The 23,149-nt window shown below is 54.2% G+C and overlaps 1 protein-coding gene across 3 annotated transcripts; it reads left to right on the top strand.

The window, feature by feature from the left end:
- The first annotated feature begins 11 nt into the window (after window positions 1–11).
- Window positions 12–22,742, top strand: LOC149523104 (uncharacterized). Of its 3 annotated transcripts, none has more exons than XM_089771263.1 (4): window positions 12–163; window positions 1,237–1,349; window positions 12,823–12,897; window positions 20,393–22,742. In XM_089771263.1, the coding sequence occupies exons 2-4, from the start codon at window positions 1,316–1,318 to the stop codon at window positions 22,606–22,608; spliced, it is 2,325 nt and encodes a 774-aa protein (XP_089627389.1). In that variant the 5' UTR covers window positions 12–163; window positions 1,237–1,315; the 3' UTR covers window positions 22,609–22,742. The 3 variants fall into 3 exon arrangements, with proteins under 3 accessions (XP_089627389.1, XP_089627388.1, XP_089627387.1); XM_089771262.1 differs by having other exon boundaries at window positions 20,390–22,742; XM_089771261.1 differs by having other exon boundaries at window positions 20,342–22,742.
- The last annotated feature ends 407 nt before the right edge of the window (window positions 22,743–23,149 follow it).

Genomic DNA, 23,149 nt, shown 5'->3' with positions numbered 1-23,149 from the left:
CTCCCCTTCCTGTGTCTCCTCCTCCACCCAGCCCCTTCCTGTGTGCCTCCCCGTAGCCCAGCCGGGCTGCAACAAACCCGGGCGCGCTGGCACGGCTGCTCCTCGCACGGCCCTGCGCCTCCCGGGCCAGCCCGACACCAGCGCCCCGAGCCGCCAGCGCCAGGTAGCGGGGGGCGGGCCCGGCTCGGGACAGAACCCCCCCCCTCCTGGCCCGGGGGCTGGGGAAAGGGGTGCCCCCCTCCCCGCGCGCCCCGCTCGGCGCGCCCTGGGCGCGCCCTACCCGGTGCGCCACCCCCAGCCCGGGGAGAAAAGGGGCGAGGAGGGGGCAGCCGTGGGGCGGCCTCCAGGGCCCCCTTCCCTGCAGGGACTGGCCTGGGGAGGAGCAGGAGAAGCCAGGTCCTGCCCCTGCCTGGTGCCCCACTGCTGGGGTACCGGGAGGGGGGGTCCTTAGAGTCGCTAGACCCCCAGGACTAGCTTGGAGCCCGCAGGAGATGAAAATTCGACTTGAATTAAAGAGCCGTGGGAAGGAGCCGGTCCCACCCACACTGGTGCCCCCAAAGCCGGGCCCTGGGGTTCCTCGTCCGGCCTTTGGCTCGGACTCTGCGTTGCGAGCGGGGCTGAAGGAGTCTGGTCCTCCCACGCGCATTGCCCCCGGGGTCAGGGAAGTGCAGGGCCGGAGGGCAGCTCCCCCAAACCGTGGTAGGAGTGAGCACCGTCTAGCGTTGAGCCCCATGGGTGTCCGGCACGTGAGCCGCTAGCCACGCGTGGCTACGGGGCCGGTGGAGTGTGGCTCGTTCGCTTCCGAACTGGTGGGACGCCCCGGCCATCCCTGGCTGGTGTCTGTCCCACCTGCTCGTCCGTGTCTCCAGCGATGGAGAGCCCGCAACCTCCCCCGGCAATTTACTCCAGTGTTTCCTCATGGCCAACCTCAACCTCCCCGGCAATGTAAGCGTGGAGCCTGCAGGGAGAGGTCGGGAAGAACCGGGGCCCGAAAACCCCTCCTTTTCCCGACGGGCTGCAGCATCAAATCCCCACTTTGCTCCGGCGTCTCCCCTCGCCCCGGCAGGTTGGGCTCGCTTTGCGCATCGTCCCTACAAAGTTTCAACCCCAAACTTCGCCCCGCCAGAGCCCAAGTAAGGGGTTAGCCTGGCGGGGAGGTGAGACAGAATCGTACGGGCGAGAGAGCAGAGCGTGGCCAGGCACCAAGTCCTGAGCGAGGCTCTCCGGCTGTTTCAGGGACCGGCGACCGTCCAGGAGGCGGCTGTGTATTCCACCGAGGGGCCGTCAGTGAGCTAACCTGGAGCCCACGGACGAGATGCAGGAAAACTACGAGAACGTGATCTCACTGGGTAAGGCTCCCTGCACCCGCGGGGGTAAGAAACGGGAGGGAACGCACGGGGCAGAGCCTCAGAGGGGTCAGCCCTACAGTTGTCCCTTCCCCATCCATTTGAGAGCGCTTCCCAGATTCTGGGACAGACGGGTGGGGCATAGATTCAGGTCTCTGGCCTCTGTCCTGCAGAAGGTCCGATTGGTCCTTTCTGGTCTTTTTATCCATGTGTCTCCTCCTCTAAGAACATCCACACTGGGTCTAGAGGCCCATCTAGCCCGGCGTCCTGTCTGCCGACAGCGGCCAATCCCAAATGCCCCCCGAGGGAGTGAACAGAACAAAGGAATCGTCCAGTGGTCCCTCCCCTGTCTCCCCCGGGCTTTCTGTGCGGCAGGATAGGCATAGCGACTTGTCTCTGTTCTTGCCGACTTCGGCACTGTCGGTGTGCCTTCCCATCCCCGGACTGGCCCCATCCGTAGGGGCAGGCTGAGAACCTGCTAGGCATTATAACTGCTTGTGCTGCGGCTGCATCTTATCCCCTGGCAGATGAGACTGGTGGAGGCCGGACCGTTCCTTGCCAGGTCGTAGAATCGTAGAGCTGGAAGAGACCTCAGGATGAGGTCCATCCTCTTGCCCAAAGCAGGACCAATCCAACTCAATCATCCCAGCCAGGGCTTGGTCAAGATTGCCTAAACACCTCTAGGGATGGAGATTCCACCCCCTCCTTCGGGAACCCAGCCCAGCGCTTCCCCACCCACCTCGGGAAATCGTTTTTCCTAATCTCCAACCTAGACCTCCCCCACTGCAACTTGAGGCCATTTCTCCTTGTTCTGCCACCGCTGAGAACAACCTCTCGCCAGCCTCTTTGGGACCTCCCTTCAGGCTGCTCTCACATCCCCCCTCACTCTTCTCTTCCGCAGACTAAACAAACCCAAATCCCTCAGCCTCTCCTCCTAGGTCCTGTGCGCCAGCCCCCGAATCATTTTGGTCGCCCTCCGCTGGACCCTCTCACATTCTTTCGGTAGTGGGACGCAACACTCCAGAGGTGGCCTCCCCAGAGCCGAATAAAGGGGAACAATCACTTCTCTGGATCTGCTGGCAATGCTCCTCCGAATGCCCCCTAATATGCCATTCGCCTTCTTGGCTACAAGGGCGCCCTGTTGACTCATCTCCAGCTTCTCATCCACTGTAACCCCCAGGTCCTTTTCTGCAGAGCTGCTACTTAGCCAGTCGGTCCTCAGCCTGTACCAATACTTGGGATTCTTCCGTCCCGAGGGCAGGACTCTACACTTGTCCTTGTTGAACCTCATCAGATTTCTTTTGGCCCAATCCTCCAATTTGTCTAAGTCACTCTGGACCCTATCTCTGCCCTCCAGCATATCTACCTCTCCCCCTAGCTTAGTCTCATCTGCAAACTTGCTGAGGGTGCAATCCATCCCCTCGTCCAGGTCATTAATAAAGATTGCCCCCAGCCCAGAGTTAAAACCACCCAGCAGACACCTGTTTCTGCTGCCTCCGTGGCAGGGCTTGGTACTTTGTAGAAACAGCAGCCGGGTCGGTCCTTTGCTCTTAAGACATTTACAGCTTCAGGCATCCCAGAGAGAGGCCACGTGAAAATGGCAAGCTCTGTTTAGCTTTCAAGGCATCCTTTTAGTGCCAGGTTCTTTTGTCCTTCCCCTCGCTTTCTTATGCTGGGCGGATTATCCCAAGTTTTGCCGTCGCAGGTTCGAAATAGCCGCAGCTCCTAGTTTTAGCCTCCCTAAGGGTGTGTCTAGACTACCTAGTTTTGTCGACAAAAGTGGACTTTTGTCGACAAAACTATACCAGCGTCTACACTACCGCTGAGTTCTGTCGACATAACGTCGACAGAACTCAGCAGTTTTGTCGACGCTGGTAAACCTCATTTTACGAGGCATAACACCTTCTGTCGACAGAACTCTGTCGACAGAAGGTGTTATTGCCTGTAACATTGCGTCCAGACTACGGAGTTCTGTCGACAAAGCAGCTTGCTTTGTCGACAGAACTCAATGTGTCTGGACGCTCTTTGTCGACGGACGTTTTGTCGACAGTATCTGTCGACAAAACTTCCGTCGACAAAACGCGGTAGTCCAGACGTACCCTAAGCGACACTACCACCACGGTCAGGCGGAAGAGGTGTCCCTCGACAGACGTGCCCGGATTCCCAGAAAACTGAGATTCTTTTTCATGGGCTAATTTTTCTACCTCCAGAAGTTGCCCAGAAGAACGAGGGTCAGACCCTGTTTAGATTGGAAGCTCACCGGGGCCTGGGCTGTCTCATGGGATCTGGGGCGCTGCTGCAGGATAATTAACAATAACGAAGGGAGTTAGCGAGCTAATCCCAACCGTTGGAAGGTGTCGTTAGGTGAGGCTCTGGCCTTTAAGGTCTCAAACGTACCAGGGATGGCTGGCAGGTACTTTCCTCCTTCCATTCTATTTCCTCTCCATTCCCTATCTGCTACGTGCTCTTCTCCGGCCAACCTGACGTTCATTTGCACAAACCCACGTAAGTTCAATTGCATCTTTGTCATAAGAATGGTCATACTGGGTCAGACCAAAGGTCCGTCCTGCCCAGTGTCCTGTCTGCCGACAGTGGCCAGCACCAGGTGCCCCAGAGGGAGTGAACACAACAGGTAATCCTCACGTGATCCCTCCCCTGTCATTCATTTCCAGACAAACAGAAGCTAAGAACAGCCATCCTACCCATCCTGGCTAATAGCCACTGATGGACCTCACCTCCATGAGCTCTTTTTTTGAACTCTGTTAAAATCCTAGTCTTCACCACATCCCCCGGCGAGGAGTTCCACCGGTTGACGGTGCGCTGTGTGAAGAAAAACTTCCTTTGGTTTGTTTTAAACCTGCCTATTCATTTAATTAGGTCATCCCTCGTTCTTATTTTATTTGCCACGATGGGTAGAGAGGGTGTCCCTAGCCTCTGTATGTTAGAAGGTGGGAATAGGCGACATAGGAGGGATTGCGTGATGATTCCTTGTTCGGTTCACTCCCTCGGGGGCACCTGGCATTGGCTACTGTGGGCAAACAGGACACGGCTGGATAGACCTTTGGTCTGACCCAGTGTCCGCTCTTACGTTCTTACTTGGCAAATATGAGCTATTTTGGGCTGTGTCTACACTGCAAGTTTTTGCGGCAGAAAATATGCTAATGAGACACTCATTAGCATGAGTTGCGATGTGATTAGCAAAGTTTCTGCCGATTCTTTTTGCGCAAAAAGAAGCAGCGTCGTCCCTTCCGTTTTGCGCAAAAGGGTTTTTTTGGGGCAAGATCCTTATGCCTCTCATGGCTAATAACCATTGATGGACCTGTCCTCCATGAATTGATCTAGTTCTTCTCTGAACCCGGTTATAGTTTTGGCCTTCACAACATCCTCTGGCGAGGAGTTCCACAGGTTGACTGTGCGTTGTGTGGAAAAAATCCTTTCTTTCTTTCTTTGAAATCTTTTGCCCATTAATTTCATTTGGTAACCGCTAGTTCTTGAGGCCTGAATGAGACATGACTGACTAGCCCATCTGGTCAGTTCCAGCAGTCAGGGCCAGATGTTTTGGGGTGCTGCTGGTGCAGCCTTAAACCACCACTCCCCCCTTGTTTCCTCCCGAGAAGCAGTGCAGGCTGCAGACTACTGCCCACCCCCAAAACACCAGTGGCAGTGCCTGGCCACATACCACCATCCTCCTGGGCCCCCCACACCCTATAGCACTGGGGGTGCCCCCAGGTCTGCCCTACAGTGCCACCAGTGCCCCAGGACCGCCTCTTGCCCATAGAGCACCCACAGTCCCTCCCCCCGGGCACCCACGGTGCCCCTGAAGCACCCATTCCAGAGTGCCTATGATTTACTCGGAGGTTATATAGTACATGTCATGGGCAGGTCGCAGGCTGTGCGTTTTTGTTTACTCTCCGTGAAACTGTCCATGACTAAATCTTAGCCTTAACGATCCGCCACCCAGTGCCAGGTTCATTACGGCCCTGATTAAACTGTTGCATTTTAGCAGCGATTTCATAGATTTGTAGGAAGGGCGAGCCGTCCTGTGATTGCCTCAGGATATGTCTGCACAGGTTGCGCGGCGCTCGAAATACGCCACACAATTGGAGCTACGCCACACAATTGCGTAGCTTATTCGGCGCTGCCTAAACAGTGCCGACGAGTCCCTGAAACCTCGTGCAATGAGGTTTTCAGGACGTCGGCATAACAAGCCCATGATTTCAAATGCATTTCGAAATCACGGGCTTCCCGTTAAGAGGCGGAGAATGCTATTTCGGGAAAACGGCCGTTCTCCTGAAATAGCACCGCTGTGTAAACGCACCTTAAAAGAAACGTAATTGTGAATAGAAAAATGGAAATGTGTTGACTTTTTTTCTGGTTATTTTTTCCCCACCGGAAAGCGCATGGAGGAATTTGACCTGAATTCTTTAAATGGTTCGGTCGACTGAAACATGCATTTTTTTTTTTTTTTGGCCATAAAATATTTTGGTCGAAAAATTGCAGCTGTCTCTGACTTCAGTGGCGTTTAGGCACCTAAATCCCTTTGGCTATCTTGAAAAAGCCCATGCTGCTTTCCAATGCATCCAACGAAGCGGGTTTTGCCCAGAAAGCGTATCCCCAAATAAATGTTACACTCCAGTCATCTGAAGAAGTGGGTTGTGCCCACAAAAGCTCATAATACCATCTACATGTTTTGTTAGTCTTTAAAGTGCTACTAGCCTGTTGTTGTTTTTTAAGTTTTTCCTGGTACAGACTCACTCGGCTCCCCCTCTGAATCAAATAAATGTGTTAGACTTTCAGGTGCCATAGGACTCCTTGTTGTTTTGGCAGATACAGACTAACACAGCCACACCTCTGGTACACCGCTATACATATGTTCCATACTAATGTCGTGGACGCTTGTAGAAACTGTTGCGTTATAAGTCCTCTCGTTCCCCGCTCTTACAATTTGCGCAAACAGAAGTCAGCCCTGGGGAAAAAAAATTCCCCGCTTTAAGCCGTTTCCCTGTATGTCCACGTTTTTTTTGGAACGTATCTTGGACAGATATCAGAGACACCCTGTACACTCTGCTTTCGAAAAAGGCCTTCTTTGTAATTTGAGGTTTACCAATGCCGTGTGGATGCAGGTGAAATTTTTTCGAAAAAAGGGCAGTTTTTTGAAATAAACTATGTAGTCTAGACATTCCCTTAGGCTACGTCTACACTGGCATGATTTTCCGAAAATGCTTTTAACGGAAAAGTTTTCCGTTAAAAGAATTTTCGGAAAAGCGCGTCTAGATTGGCAGGATGCTTTTCCGCAAAAGCACTTTTTGTGGAAAAGCGTCCGTGGCCAATCTAGATGCGGTTTTCCGCAAAAAAGCCCCGATCGTCATTTTCACGATCGGGGCTTTTTTGCAGAAAACAGTACTATGCTGTCTACACGGGCCCTTTTGCGCAAAAGTCTTTCGGAAAAAGACTTTTGCCCGAACGGGAGCAGCACAGTATTTCTGCAAGAACACTGACGATCTTACATGAGATCGTCAGTGTTCTTGCGGAAATTCAAGCGGCCAGTGTAGACAGCTGGCAAGTTTTTCCGCAAAATCAGATAATTTTGCGGAAAAACTTGCCGGTCTAGACACAGCCTTACTGTGTAAGTGGACTAATACAACCTTTATGAAGCAGGCTGATGTTCTGAATATCCCTTTGTATTCTTTTTCCTCTGCCTGTGAGCTTATTATAATGTTGTCTTCTATGTGTTGTGTCTGTCCTTGGACTGTAAGGTCTCCAGGGCCAGGCCCTGTCTCCTATGTGTTTCCAAAGTGCTTATTGCTGTGTGAGCCTAGTAGACACAACAATAACTAAGTTGTACTACAATCATCAATAGCTTGATCTGAGTTGTTAGCAAATGGGCCAGCTGCACATGACCCCACGCCTCAGCTGGAGCAACATGGTTTGATGTGGGATAAGAACATAAGAACGGCCGTACTGGGTCAGACCAAAGATCCTTCCAGCCCAGTATCCTGTCTGCCAACAGTGGCCAGCACCAGGTGCCCCAGAGAGGGTGGACCGAAGACAATGACCAAGCAATTTGTCTCCTGCCATCTCTCTCCAGCCTCTGACAAACAGAGGCCAAGGACACCATTTTATCCCCTGGCTAATAGCCTTTTATGGACCTAACCTCCATGAATTTATCTAGCTTCTCTTTAAACTCTATTATAGTCCTAGCCTTCACAGCCTCCTCTGGCAAGGAGTTCCACAGGTTGACTACACACTGTGTGAAGAAGAACTTTCTTTTATTAGCTTTAAACCTGCTCCCCATTAATTTCATTTGGTGTCCTCTAGTTCTTCTATTTAGGGAACTAATAAATAACTTTTCTTTATCAGCCCTCTCCACACCACTCATGATTTTATAGACCTCTATCCTATCCCCCCTCAGTCTCCTCTTTTCTAAACTGAAAAGTCCCAGTTGCTTTAACCTCTCCTCATATGGGACCCGTTCCAAACCCCTCATCATTTTAGTTGCCCTTTTCTGAACCCTTTCCAAGGCCAAGGGATGTTTTCTTCCCTCTCCCTCCTCCCACTCCCCCACAAAATCGTTCACCATTGACAGAAACTGATTAGGTTGGGCCAGGAGTCGGGGGGGGAGGTGTCAGATAAAGGAATCACTGGGGGAAACTCTGCTCTGTGCTGTGAAGTTCAGACTAGATACACACCATAGTCCCTTCTGGCATGAACGCCTCTGAATCAATCTCCTGAAAACAGCCACTCCGTGTGCAGCAGCTGTCAAAAAAGCAAACAGAGTATTAGGAATAATTTTAAAAGCGGTCAAGAATACGACAGAGAATATCTTATCGCCTCTGTATAAATCCACGGGATGCCCACAGCTTGAATCCTGTGTACAGATGTGGTCGCCTCATCTTGAAAAAGGTCTCCTGGCATTGGAAAAGGGCAACAAAAACTATTAAGGGTTCGGAATGGGTGCCACATGCAGAGAGATTAAAAAGACGGGGACTTTTCAGCTGAGAAAAGAGGAGACGAAGGATATGAGAGAGGTCTAGAAAATCGTGACTGGTGTGGAAAAAGTGAATAAGGAAAAGTTATTTGCTTCTTCCCATAATAGAAGAACTAGGGGCCACCCGCTGAAATGAATAGGTAGCAAGTTTAAAACAAACCAAAGGAAGTTTTTCTTCCCACAACGCACAGTCAGCCTGTGGAACTCCTTGCCAGAAGATGGTGTAAAGAGCAGGACTTTGAACAGGGTTCAAAAAAGAGCTAGATAGAATCCTAGAACTGGCAGGGACCTCGAGAGGTCATCGAGTCCCGTCCCCTGCCCTCATGGCAGGACCAAGCACCATCTAGACCATCCCTGACAGGTGTCTGTCCAACCTGCTCTTCAATATCTCCAAGGATGGAGATTCTACAACCTCCCTAGGCAATTGATTCCAGTGTTTGACCACCCGGACAGGCAGGAAGTTTTTCCTCATGTCCAACCTCAACCTCCCTTGCTGCAGTTTAAGCCCATTGCTGCTTGGCCTGTCCTCAGAGGCCAAGGAGAACAATTTTTCTCCCTCCTCCTTGTGACACCCTTTTAGATACCTGAAAACCGCTCTCATGTCCCCTCTCCGTCTTCTCCTTTCCAAACTAAACAAGCCCAGTTCTTTCAGTCTTCCCCCCTAGCTCCTGTTCTCTGGATCTTGCATCATTCTTGTTGCTCTTCTCTGGACCTTCTCCAATTTCTCCACCTCTCTCCTGAAATGTGGGGCCCAGAACTGGACACAATCCTCCAGCTGATGCTGGATCAGTGCGGAGTCAAGTGGAAGAATGACTTCTCAGGGGAAGAGAGAGGGGAATCTTCAGCCAAGGAGAGGGAGCATCTGGAGGAGTTTTTCTGTCTCCCTTCCTCCACCTGTGCCCCACCGGCTGGAGGTGCGGCTGCCTGGGGTTTGCTTAGACCGGTCCAATATGGGTGTATTCTGGTGACATCTCAGAGGTTTCTTCTCTGTGCAGGTTGGCTCACAGCTGAGCACCGACTCCGGTCATCCCCCACGCGCTGTTGTGCGGCTCACTGCGGGATGAACTGTAAAGTGGGAGCCAAAGTCAACTGCTCAGGATGGGAACCGTTGGCCCGGGCTAGGCAGGAGTTGATCAGCATGGCTCAGCAGGGGCTCGTCCCATGGCTGTGGCTAATCCAACCCCTTGCGAAGAAGTGGCTAGTTTGGCCCCGTTGCGTCCCCACCAGCGATGAGCCGTCGGGGTTCTGTGTGTGTCCTGCAAGATGTTTTGTTCACCGTCACCCGGGCCTGGGCCAGGAGACCGTCTTGGGTACCACAATTGTGCGGCCTGCTGAGATGAAGGGAGGTTACCCACCACTGGTCCACACCAAGGGTTATGTTGACCCAACGACATTGCACAGGGCACAAATCTTTTCCACGGCCGTGAGCAGTCCTGATCTTCTTTGAGTGTAGGCCCGGCCTGGTGTGCTTAACGTTTCTCATGTGTGTGGGGAGTAGAGTGAAACACCCCCACATGTGGGGGCCCGGCCCGGGCGCTCTCCGCTGGCAGGCCGAGCAGGTTAGACGTGCAAAGGAGCGCCCGACCCCTTCCTGCGGCTCTGTGGGCTGGGAGAAGTCGATGGAGCTCCTGTCCCATTCATTCCCTCTCTCCAGCAGGCCATGGGCGTTGCCTGGGCTCCGCCACCTGGCTGCTCGCTGAGCCAGCATGGGGCGGGGCGGGAATGGATTGCCGCTCTAGGCTAGCCGTGAATTACTCGCCCCTGCAGGAGAGGAATCCTGACTCAGAAGGGTGTGTCTACGGCACGGTCCCAGGGCTGCCGCAGGGTAGCTGACATAACACTCTACTTGGGGCTGGCCCGAAAGTGACACCCTCACCCGCTGAATCTCCTCTAGGTCAGGCCAGCCTGTCCTGTGTCATACAGGGGAACAATCAGTGTCCCCAAGTAGCTTTGAAACGGCCCCGCTCCCCTAGGGTTCTCTTATCCACTCACACAAACACTAGGGCAGCTGTCCTCAAAGAGAGCGGAGGAATCCACTCAGGGTCAGCGTCTTGGATAACCCCATGGTCTGAGGTCTGTTTACAATGGTTATGTCCACACGTGCCAGTAGATCAGCCCCCCTGCAATCAGTGCAGCGAGCGTTGATTTCATGGGTCTAGGGAAGACACACTCAATTGATGGCAGAGCACACTCCCATCCTTTGGTGTACTCCACCTTCCCGAGACGCGCAAGGAAAGTCGAGGGGAGAGATTCTCCCATCAACACTGCACCGTGTCGCCGCCGCGGGGAGGGGAATCTAACCAGGCTGACTCGGTTACATGAGTCACGCAAGTGACGTCATGTTAGATCAATTGAACATCGTGGGATAGGCTAGCCCAGTGAGGACAGCAGTACATTTATGATCAAAGACCGAGATTCAAGCGATAATGGATCCATATAATGGAAACAGAAGGGTTACGTGTAAAACAAAATCAAGACTTGGTTTCTAGAGACTAAACTGAACACTTTTACCTCCTGGCTAGAGTAGCTGTATCTCACCCAAAGTCTTCTGCAGGGTTTCCAGCCAAGTCTGGTTTGCATTCGGGATGTGAATGGTTAACCAGTAAGCATGGCCCTTGAGAGATGATACTTACCGGTTGTGGTAAACCAGTGTAGCCACCCACCCACCCCCATTTAATCGGTTAACCGGCTAAACTTAAAGGAATTTTAACTAAAATGAACTAAATTTAACTACAATTAAACAGAATTTTACCTCCCTAATTGGCATTCTGTTTTTATGAACGTAAACATGCTGCCCCTTAACTTTCAAAGGGGTCGTCTACACAGCAGCGTTATTTCGGAGTAACGGACGTTATGCCGAAATAACATAGTCTGCGTCTACACTACAATTCAGTCTCTGGTGCCGTGCTCCCCTCTCCCATTAGCTTTGTATGTAAATGGCCTTCCTTTTGTGTTGGTTTACAATGCTTAATTTAGACAGAAACGAGGGATACGGGGGATAAATGTAGGTCCCGGGTCAGGCAGAAACCCGTTTGTTGACTTAGCCTGGATATGGATGTCAGGAACGTGTTTGCTTTTCACATCCGCAGAACTGTATAGAGAGTCTGTATGGACACGTCACGATACTATTAATTAACAGAGTCGTTGTGGCTTTCAGTTGAAATACTATGTGATGGTCTTTGGTGAACTAGAATGTACATATCAGGAGGAGAAGATTAGAATCCTACACCCATAGGCTGTGTCTACACTGCCCACTTATTCCGGAAAATCAGCCGCTTTTCCGGAATAACTTGCCAGCTGTCTACACTGGCCCCTTGAATTTCCGGAAAAGCACTGACAATCTACTGTAAGAAATCAGCCGCTTTTCCGGAAATACTATGCTGCTCCTGTTTGGGCAAAAGTCCTTTTTCCGGAAAACTGTTCCAGAAAAGGGCCAGTGTAGACAGCACAGTAGTGTTTTCCGCAAAAAAGCCCCGATCGCGAAAATGACGATCGGGGCTTTTTTGCGGAAAAGCGCATCTACATTGGCACGGACGCTTTTCCGGAAAAAGTGCTTTTCTGGAAAAACATCCTGCCAATGTAGACGCGCTTTTTCCGGAAATACTTATAACGGAAAACTGTTCCGTTTTAAGCATTTCCGGAAAATCATGCCAGTGTAGACGTAGCCATAGGGTTAGAAGGGTCCACCTAGATCATCAGGTCTAGCCCCCTACCAAAATGTAAGGTATTCTTGTATCCACCTTGACCTGTCGACACTGAGGATGACTGGTGTGGAGAAAATGAATAAGGAAAAGTGATTGAGTTGTTCCCATAACCTAAGAACAAGGGGTCACCCAATTAAATGAATAGGCAGCAGATTTGAAACAAACCAGAGGAAAAGTTTTTCTTCATGCAACGCACAACCTGTGGAACTCCTCGCCAGAGGATGGTGTGAAGACCAGGACTAGAACAGGGTGCAAAAAAGAACTAGATACATTCATGGCCTCTTTCAGTAGCTGGGAATGAGCAACAGAGGGGGGCTCACAGGATAATTCCCTGTTCAGTTCCCTCCCTCTGGGGCACCTGGCTTTGGCCGCTGTCGGCAGACAGGACGTTGGGCTGGATGGGCCTTTGGTCTGACCCAGTCCGGCCGCTCTTATGGTATGTTCTTAGCCCCCAGGCGCGACGGGTGCTTCTGTCTGGCCCTTGGGGGAGCTGTGTTGTTGATTTGCCTCCCTCGCTGTGAGCCTTGGCTGAGAAATTGGCTTTGCTGAGGATTTGCAGACGCAGCCCTGAGCCTCTCCCATCTGACCGCCAGCAAACCGTGTTGCCCGGCTATCCCCTCTCTTGCCCCCGATGACTGTTGGGAAACCAAAGCCTTTCGAACCCACCGGTGTGTCACAGGAAGAGATCAGGGTGTTGGGTTGACATTGGAGGGGAGGGCAGCTTTCTGGACGCCACCCACCTTGCCCACGCCTCTAACGCCTGTCCAACCTGTCTCTCGCCTAGCGGAGGAGATCGCGATCAGCTGGCCCCGGATCACCGCCTTCGCCGAGTCGCACCGGAGGCGCGGACTGGTCTCCGGTAAGTTCCCGGAAGGGTGACGCTGTCAGAGTTGGCAGCGTTTTGTTCTCCCGGATCCTGCCCCCCAGGCCTGGGGGTGGGGGTCGCTTTTGTGGGGGGAGGTGGAGCACTGGGAGGCCTGGGGGGGGGCCGCTCCCCCACTCCACAGAGAGCCGGCAGCATGAGGAATTGGAGGGGAGGGATAGTCCAACAGGCGGTCTGATCACACCTTTCTGTCGTAATCCGAGACCCTGATCCTGCAAAGGGGCAAACAGAGGTACAGGCATGGATCTGAGACAGGATCGGGGCCCATAGGAGGCCTGCTGAGCCCCAGAGGGCCGAGCACGGGTCAAAAATGCCCCCCGTTCAGCACTAGGAAAGGCAGGTGTGTTTGAAACGAAATCTTTACACGCACTCAGTCTCAGACGCAGAGGAGTCTAGGCAAGGGATGGACAGCCCGTTAAAGGCAAAGAGCCACAATAGTTGGGGATACAGCGTAAAGAGCCGGGAGGGAAAAAGAAAGCCCCAGCTGCCCCTTTAAACACAACCCCAGCCACGTTTGGTCGAGCAAAAAAAAAAAAAAAAGACGCTGCACCTTTAAACAGCTCCGAGTGGCTTTTTGGTCATATCCGCTCCCGGCACCATTTTGCTTTGCCGCGCTGGACGTAGGCCGGGGGCCGTTTTTAGGAGAACACAGGCTAGGCCAATGTTTCCTTTGCCAGATAGCTGTAGCGGGTTGCAAACGTAGGGCTAGGATCCACCAGCCAGTGCTGGCTGCTTTGGGATGCCCTGGCGATACGTATCAGCCCGAAACTCAGGTTAGCTGGCTGGGTGCGGCAGGTTCCTGCGGCGTGCTGAGCAGAAGCCAGGAAGGCAACCCATCGATGATAGCGCAACATCTAGGATAAAATGTGACTCTGAAAAGCAACCCCCTCTGAAAAGCAACCCCCTTCTGCCACAGTTTCTTATGCAGGACTGGGGAACCTTTTTAGGGTCGGGGGCTGCTGATCCGCAGAAAAATCAGTCGGGGGCCGCCCTCAAGTGAGAAGCAAAAAAACCAACCAACCCTCACTTACTTCCCCAGAGCCTAGGGGGGCCCCCAAATCCCTCAGGGGCCGGATCCAGGCAAGCCAGGGGCCGGATGTGGCCCCTGGGCCTTCGATTCCCCACCTGTGCATACGGGTGTGTACGGTTTCACCCCCCACCTGTGCATACGGGTGTGTACGGTTTCACCCCCCTTCAAGTCCTCTGGGGTGCCTGTTGTCCCGTATGTTCTTGCTCAGTTAGTTCCCGCAAGTCTTTTAAGTTCCGGCTAGTCGAGGTCTACAGGGGGGGCGGGTAGGGAGACCCTGAGGGCAGGAAGCCCACCTTCTCGTCTAGCCGCAACTCACCAGCCCGTGGGCCTCGCAAATGCCCTGTCCTGGGCTGCTTCCTACCCTCCTGCAACGTCCCCTAGCTGTCCTCCGGGTTCGTCCGCTTCCCAAGACGACCCCTCCAGTGGCTGGATCGCGGCAGGTGGCAATCTCACCTCCTCTGCGCTTCCTTGCCCCTCCCTCCCTCCCTCTGGTCCATCCTTTCTTCCTCCGCCACTGGCCGGCCCTCATGAAAGGTGGCGCCGCCCCCACAGCACACCTGCGCTCTTCTCCCTGCTGTGCCAGGCACACTGGGTGCTACCACGCAGGCACCCGCGCCGGCTGCTGAACACTCTTGACACCTCCGGGCGCTTTCCGCAACGCCCGTACAGAGCGCCGGACTCTCTCCTCTGGTCCCCCCCACCTTGTCACAGGCTGTTGACATCCCGTTAGCAAGTTCTCACTGCTGTTTAGTCCTTTGACAAAGCTGGTATTCTTTATCCTTGCTAGCCCAGCACCCCCATCCTTATATGGAGATATACCTATCTCATAGAGCTGGAAGGGACCTGGAGAAGTCGTCAAGTCCAGTCCCCTCCCCTCACGATAGGACCAAGTACCGTCCCTGGCAGATTTGCCCCGGATCCCTAAATGGCCATTTCAAGGATTGAACTCACAACCTTGGGTTTAGCAGACCAGTGCTCAAACCACTGAGCTATCTCCCCCAATGCAGTGCACATGCAGCCTTTTTTTTTCTTTCTTTCTTTCTATGGCCTCACACCTCACCCGCAGAGCGCTTGCACAATGAATTTAATTCCCAAGGCTGCTGACAGGTGTCTATCCAACCTGCTCTTACATATTTCCAGGGATGGAGACTCCACAATCCCCCTCGGCAACTTATTCCAGTGTTTAACCCCCCAGACAGAAAGTTTTTCCTAATGTCCAACCTAAACCTCCCTTGCTGCAATTTAAGCCCATTGCTGCTTGTCCTGTCCTCAGAGGCCAAAGAGAACAATTTTTCTCCCTCCTCCTTGTGACACCCTTTTAGATACCTGAAAACCGCTCTCATGTCCCTTCTCAGTCTTCTCCTTTCCAAACTAAACAAGCCCAATTCCTCCAGCCTCTCCTCCTAGCTCATGTTCTCTCGACCTTGCATCATTCTTGTTGCTCTTCTCTGGACCTTCTCCAATTTCTCCACCTCTCTCCTGAAATGTGGGGCCCAGAACTGGACACAAGACTCCAACTGAGGTCTGATCTGCTCAGAGTAGAGCAGAAAAATGACTTCTCAGGTCTTGCTCACCACACGCCTCCCAGAATCCTCTTTGCTTCCAGTCTCAGTGGCGAGAGGCACCGGGTTCTCTTTCTGTAACTGGGTCGTCCTGCCGCTTTGTCACAGTGCCGATGGGCCACTCTGACAGAGTCCGTGGGATGGGGCCGGCTGCTCCCTCCCCCACGCGACCCTTTGCGGAGGGCCAGCCACAAACCTAAGCCCCTCTCAAGGGTGGTATGGCCGTGTGGCACTCTTCCTCTGCACGCGGGTGGATTTCACCCCGTGGGGATAAAATCTAGCAGCCACAGGGCTCAAATTCTGCTAGCTCCTCTTTGGAGCTGCACCTAGTTTGTTATAACAGGGGTGCTGTAGTGTGAGGGTCCCAGGGTACGAGAGAAGCAAGGTGTGCGGAGGGTGTTATCTTGAACAGGGAGCCACGAGATTCTCCTCAGGGTGGAGGCAATGTACAAAGCCCCCTGCCAAGCACAGCATTCAGCGAGCACGTGGTCCTCGCAGCCGGTGTGTAGGGCGCGGCAGGCAGGGAGCTGCGGGTTTGGTGGGCCGATTTGCCTGGTTTTGTTGCGGTGCACGTAACTACCGAAAGAAGACCGTCACTTCCTAGGAAACGTTGCGGCCACCGTGTCATGGCTAAGGTTTTGATCTTTCCTGTGAATCAAAACTCCTTGTGCTTTCACACGATTGGAGTTAATTCTCCTCGGCACGCAGGACATTCCTGAAATATCTCCTCGGTTCTGAATGGGGGAAAAAAACCCCAACAATTAAAAATGGCTCATTTGGAACCTTTTGGGACGTGGCTAGGCTTCGCTTGGGCCCAGTGCTCCCCCGAGCTAGCCAGAAAATGGGAAAAGGGAGAATTTCAGCAGATTGGCAGCTGTTCCTTTTCCCACCCCATTTCAGAAGAGTTTCCCCAGTTCATTTTCACCTTTCCCGGTGGAATTTCCTACTTCCAGTACAAGCTGGTTGCAAACGTAGCGAGGGAGAGACTCCGACTTCTGAGAAATGCGTCTTATTTTAGCCCCGTTCTGTCACTTCTGGACTTAAACAGTCCTGCTGGAATTGAGTGGCCTTATGCAGTGCTTTTTCTGTAAAAAAAAAAAAAAAAAAAAAAAAAACGGTGCTGGTACTCTAAAGGAAAAGTTGTTGAGAAAAAAAAAAGCCAGGTTGGGGCAATTTGTTTGGAATAACCAACATGATTCCGAAATAACATAGTGAGCGTCTACCCGACAAGCTCTCCCCTCCCCGCTCCCAGGTTCTTTCCCCAGTCTCTCCAACCCCCCAGTTATGTAAAATACACACTGCTGAGTTTTTCAGAAACAACAGTGTCTTTATTTTTTCAGCCGGAACTGGGGGAAGGGACGGGTAACTGGAGGGACGGCAGTGAGGGGTAAAGCAGAAGCCCCTACTGGGGCAGAGCAGGGAACAGGGCAGACCTGAGCAGCTGTCCCTCAGGGCCTCCAGGATGCACACAGTCCCCTGATGGGCCTGCCGGATGGCAGCCGTGTGCAGCTACTCGTAGGCCCTGCCTAACCAGTCTGCCTTCACCCCCAACCCTGGCAGGACGGCCTCCCCCTTCCTCTCGCACACGTTGTGCAGGACACAACACGCAGCCACCGCATGTGGTATGTTGTGCTCCCCGAGGTCCAGGCGGGTGAGGAGGCATCAAAAACGCACCTTCATGTGGCCGAAGGCACCCTCAACCACCATGCGGGCCCTGCTCAGCCTAGCATTAAATGCCTGTCATGGGGGGTTGAGGTGGCCGGTATAGGACTTCATTTGACGAAGAATAATGCCTCTTCTGAAATAGCTATTTCGAAATAAGGTCTGCGTAAGACGCTCCATTTCTGCTATTTCGAAATAGCCCCTCCCCAGAGCCATTCTAAGTTATTCCTCCTGGGGCTCTAAATCGAGATAGTTCATCTACATTAGGGAAGCGGGCCTTGGACTCATTTGGAGGCTTCCCTGCATTGTAGACATGCTATTTCGAAATATGCTATTTTGGAATAACTATTCCGGAATAGCTTATTCCGAAATAACTGTGCAGTGTAAACATGGCCTGAGAGGGCATCGAGTCCAGTCCCCTGCCTTCACGGTAGGACCAGGCACCATCTAGATCAGTGTTTCTTAAACTGTGTTCCGTGGCACACTGGCAGTCGGAGGTGTGCCATGGAGAACAACAGAATTCAAAACGGCCACCCTTAAAGGGACAGACCACTTTTTTTTTTTCTTCACCAAAAATCCTTGGTGTTCCTCATAACAGAAAATTATTGTTTGGTGATCCTCAGTCTTAAAAAGTTTAAGAAACACTGATCTTGATCATCCCTTATAGATGTTTGTCCAACCTGCTCTTAAATATCTCCAGAGATGGAGATTCCATAACCTCCCTAGGCAATTTATTCCAGCGTTTCACCCCCCCAACAGGCAGGAAGTGGGAAATGGGGAGGAATTTAGGGCTAGATTCTGCTACGCTTACATGACTGGCATCTTACTCGGTTAGAGAGCCCAGTGAAGTCGCTAGGGGATGTAGTACAGGGTGAATTGGTAGGGTTGCCAGGTGTCTGGTTTTGAACTGGACAGTCCAGTATTTGAGCTTTCTGTTCGGGGAGCAAATTGAGAAAATATAGATGTCTGGTATTTTCTCAATAAGATGTAATGTAGATTGTGATGTAATGTCAGGCGAGTCCGGTATTTTTGTCGAAACCATCTGGCAACCCAATTAATTGGGTGGAACTCTCTAGCATTTTACAAGAGGTCAGACTAGACCCACCTGGCTGTCACGTCTATTTAGCCGACAACAATGCGTGTGATGATACAACTAAACGGAAACGTAGCCGTCTAGGAACAAAAACAGCAGCCCATGTGTACCGGAGTGGGGACTCTGCACTGGGAGGACTTGGTGGGTCCTGGTGGCTAATCAGCTGAACATAAGCAAATGTGCGACTTTGTGTTGGGACCACTGCTGGACTGCTACCTCCAGTTCTGGGGCCTGCACTTGCAGAAGGAGGGGAGAAATTGGAGAGGGGTCAGAGAGGGGCTACAAGAACCATCAAAGGGTTAGAAAACCTGCCTTAAAGTGCCAGGCTCAAGCGGTGCCGTCTAGCTTGACACAGCGAAGGTTAAGGGATGGCTTGCTAAGTTCCTACTCTATACCCAAATTCCTATACCTCTGTGTGGATATACTAGTGTTATATAAAATCATGAGTGGTATGGAGAAAGTGAATAAGGAAAAATGATTCACTTGTTCCCATAATGTAAGAATGAGGGGTCACTAAATAAAATGAATAGGTGGCAAGTTGAAAACAAACCAAAGGAAGTTTTTCTTCACACAGTCAACCTGTGGAACTGCTTGCCACAGGATGTGGGGCAGACCAGGATTTTAACAGCATTCGAAAAAGAACTAGATAAATTAATGGAGGACAGGTCCATAGAATCATAGAGCTGGACGAGACCTCAGAAGGTCATCAAGTCCAGCCCCCTGCCCAAAGCAGGACAATCCCAATGGCTGTTAGCCAGGATGGGTAGGAATGGTGTCCCAAGCCTCTGTCAGAGGCTGGGGGTGGGATTACTCGATCCCTGTTCTGTTCCCTCCCTCTGGGGCACCTGTCATTGGCCACTGTGGGCAGACAGGACGTACAAACATAAGAACGGCCGTACTGGGTCAGACCAAAGGTCCATCTAGCCCAGTATCCTGTCTGCCGACAGTGGCCAGCACCAGGTGCCCCAGAGAGGGTGGACCGAAGACAATGATCAAGCGATTTGTCTCCTGCCATCCCTCTCCAGCCTCTGACAGACAGAGGCCAAGGACACCATTTTATCCCCTGGCTAATAGCCTTTTATGGACCTAACCTCCATGAATTTATTTAATGATGAGTCTTCAGACGAGCAGAGACAGGTGGAACACGATCTGTGTTGATGAAACTAGGCAAATTGAGGCTGGAAATCGGGAGTACGTTTTTAACAGCGAAATTGACGATGGGAACAATTTACCAAGGGTTGCGGTGGGTTCTCCCGTCACTGACCGTTTTTAAATCGAGGCTGGGTGCTCTTCTCAACGGTCTGCCCTCGGAATTTATCCAGGCTGTGATCTGCCGGCGTGAGAATCTCTGACTCTCAGGGTGCCTCTAGACTGCAGCATTTTTCCGGGGAAACAGCCATTTTTCCGGAAAAAGAATATGTGTGTCCACACTGCCATGGAGTTCTTTCAGCAGAAAGTCGAAAGAATGGAAGGGTTTTTTCTGACAGTGATAAACCTCATTCTACAAGGAAGAAGCCTTTTTCCAAAAAAGTTTTTTCGGAAAAAGGCGTGCGTGGATGGGGAAGAGGGTTTCCTTTCAAAAGAAGAGGCCTCCAGGAAGTAACACAGGTGCCCTGGTGGCCACTCTGTCGAGACTAATCACAACTTAAATGCGAGAGAGCCTCCAATCAGTGTGGACGCTATCTTCCGAAAAAGCAGATCGCTTTTTCGTTGCGCTTGTGCTGTGTGGACGCTCTCTTTCGAAATAAGCTTTTCTGGAAGATCTCTTCCGGAAAATCTTCTTCCAAAAGAAACCTACAGTCTAGACATAGCCTCGGATTTAGCCGGCCACACGGGTCATGCATTGAGTGGGACGCTTCGCAGTATAATTAGAGCTGGGAGAATCTGGCCCCTGTTTCTGAAAATTGCTGCCGGGGCCTCTGTGGGTGGTGAGGAGCGGGGAAGCGGTGGCTGCGAGCGGGAGGTGGAGTAGAAAGGAGAGGAGGAGGCGGGGTAGCGGGAGCAGGCTGGCCGAGGTCGCGTGGATGGGTGGCTGACGATGTGACAGACCCTCTCCCGTTCCCTTCTCCCAAGTTTCCTTTCCCAGAGCCGGGGAGTCACTGGATTCTCTCGTTGTTCCAGCAGATGACGGGCTGGTGAGCGAGAATGAGGAGGAGGCGGCTCAGCAGGGAGGCCTCGAGAAGGTGGAGGCACAGGGGACGCCGCCGGGCAAGTCCAAGGGGAGCGCCCCGCCCAGCGCCGAGGGGGCCAAGGCTGGCGAGGGCCCGCCCAAGGCGGAGGCGCAGCCCCGGAAGCCGCCGGGCAAGCGGCAGGGCAAATCCGCCCACCGGGGCTTCAAGAAGTTCCACCAGCGGGGCCTGCTGGGCCACGGGCGGTGCCACGACTGCGGGAAGAGCCTGGGCTTCGGGGCCGGCTTCACCAAGCGCCCGCGGCTGCGCAGCGCCGACAAGCCCTACAAGTGCTCCGAGTGCGGGAAGTGCTTCCGGCTCAGCTCCACCCTCATCACCCACCAGCGCCGGCACGCCAGCGAGAAGCCCTACAAGTGCGCCGACTGCGGCAAGAGCTTCAGCGTGGGCTCGGCCTTCATCCAGCACCAGCGGGTGCACGCCGGCGCCGGCGGCGTCACGCCCTGCCAGTGCAACGTCTGCGGGAAGAGCTTCGGCGCCAGCGCCGGCCTGGTCAAACACCAGAAGCAGCACCTGGAGGAGAAGCCTTACAAGTGCGGCGAGTGCGGGAAAGGGTTCAACTGGAACTCCCACCTGGAGCGCCACCGGCGCATCCACACGGGCGAGAAGCCCTACACCTGCCCCGAGTGTGGGAAAAGCTTCAGCTGGAGCTCCCACCTGGACCGGCACCGCCGCACCCACCTGGGCGGGGAGAAGGCCTGCAAGTGCGCCGACTGCGGCCGCTGCCTTGGTGCCCAACGCGGGGCGACCGCTGCCGCCGCCCCCCCTGAGAAGCCCTACCCGTGCCCCGAGTGCGGCAAGGGCTTCAACAAGAGCGCCGCCCTGGCCAAGCACCAGCGCTCCCACGCCGGCGAGAAGCCCCACAAGTGCGAGGAGTGCGGGAAGAGCTTCGGGCTGAGCGCCTCCCTGCTGCAGCACCAGCGCTCCCACGCGGCCGGCAAGCCCTACCAGTGCGGCGACTGCGGGAAGAGCTTCGCCTGGAGCTCCCACCTGGACCGCCACCGGCGCATCCACATGGGCGAGAAGCCCTACCGCTGCGGGGATTGCGGCAAGAGCTTCTCGCAGAGCTCCCACCTGGAGCGGCACCAGCGGGTGCACCAGGGGGCGGAGCAGCCCTGCCAGTGCACCGACTGCGGGAAGAGCTTCCTGGCCAGCGCCAAGCGGCGCCGGGCGCTGAGCAGCGAGCGCCCGGGGAAGTGCACCGACTGCGGGAAGAGCCTGCTGTGGGGCTCCCGCGCCCGGCCTGCCCCGGCGGCGGAGAGGACCCACAAGTGCACAGAGTGCGGGAAGAGCTTCACCTACCGGGCGGAGAACGTCAAGCACCAGGGGACGCAGACGGGCGAGAAGCCCTACACTTGCCCCGAGTGCGGCAAGAGCTTTGGGCAGAACTCGGCCCTGGTCAAGCACCGGCGCATGCACACCGGCGAGAAGCCCTACAAGTGCGGGGACTGCGGGAAGAGCTTCAGCGTCCGCTCCAACCTCATCAAGCACCAGCGCACCCACCTGGGCGAGAAGCCCTACAAGTGCCCCGACTGCGGCAAGGGCTTCATCCAGAAGTCGGACCTGACCAAGCACCGGCGCATGCACACCGGCGAGAAGCCCTACAAGTGCAACGTCTGCGGCAAGTGCTTCAGCGTCAGCTCCAACCTCATCAAGCACCAGCGGATCCACCTGGGCGAGAAGCCCTACCAGTGCTCCGAGTGCGGCAAGAGCTTCATCCAGCGCTCGGAGCTCACCATCCACCAGCGGGTGCACACCGGCGAGAAGCCCTACAAGTGCCCCGAGTGCGGGAAATGCTTCAGCCGCAGCTCCCACCTCAACCGGCACCAGCGCACCCACGCCGGCGACAAGCCCTCGCTGCTGGCTGCCAAGGCTCCTCCTCCCCCCGCGGCCGCCCCCGCCGCCGGCAACCCCCTGCAGCCCTCCTCCGCCTTCTCCTCCGCCTCCTTCCCCTCCCCGCTGGGCGCCTCCTCCGCTCCGCTGCCCTCCCTGCCCTCCTTCCCCTCCTCCCCCTCGCCCCTCTCCATCCCCGCCCTCTCCAGCAACCCGCTGGACCTGCCCTGGGCCCTGTCCTTCCCCTCCCGCGCCTTCCCCCACCCGTCCTTCCCCTCCCCGGCTCCGTCCGGCGCCCCGGCCTCGTCACTGATAAACTAACCCCCCCGACCCTCTTCGTGCCCCCTTGTTCTCACCTGCCTCCCTCCCTCCCGACGGCCCAAGAATCTTGCCTTTCCCCCTCCCGTCGCCCCCCACTGCCGTTCCGTTCCCCCCCTCACGCTTCCTAATTCTCACCTGCCTCCCTCCCTCCCGACAGCCCAAGAATCTTGCCTTTTCCCCTCCCGTCGCCCCCCACTGCCGTTCCGTTCCCCCTCTCACACTCCCTAATTCTCACCTACCCCTCTCCCTCCCTACTGCCCAAGAATCTTGCCTTTCTCCCCTCCCGTCGCCCCCCCGCCGCTCTCATTCCCCCCTCACACTGCCTAATTCTCACCTGCCTCCCTCTTCGCTTTCCCCATGTCTCCCCCTCCTGCCCTGCATTTTGTCTCCCCTCTCACTCTTCCTGCCCCCAGGGCTGTGCTGTCAGCTCCCTACTCTCCAGCTCCTTCCTCCTTCCCCAGGTCGTCTTCTCCTCCTCCGAGAGCCACGCCCACCACCTCTTCTTGACCTTCACACGCCTGGCTCCTCCCACCTCCCCACC

Source organism: Pelodiscus sinensis, chromosome 19 (assembly GCF_052426305.1).
Source record: "Pelodiscus sinensis isolate ZL-2025 chromosome 19, ASM5242630v1, whole genome shotgun sequence".
In the NCBI taxonomy this organism is placed as follows: Eukaryota; Metazoa; Chordata; order Testudines; family Trionychidae; genus Pelodiscus; species Pelodiscus sinensis.
This window is presented reverse-complemented; position numbering and strand designations above follow the sequence as displayed.

Bases quoted from the DNA above. Each gene is read 5' to 3' on its own strand.
- LOC149523104 (XM_089771261.1), top strand. From the start codon at position 1,316: ATGCAGGAAAACTACGAGAACGTGATCTCACTGG. The intron at 1,350-12,822 runs GTAAGGCTCCCT...TCTCTCGCCTAG, and splicing joins CGAGAACGTGATCTCACTGG to CGGAGGAGATCGCGATCAGC. The intron at 12,898-20,341 runs GTAAGTTCCCGG...CCTTCTCCCAAG, and splicing joins GAGGCGCGGACTGGTCTCCG to TTTCCTTTCCCAGAGCCGGG.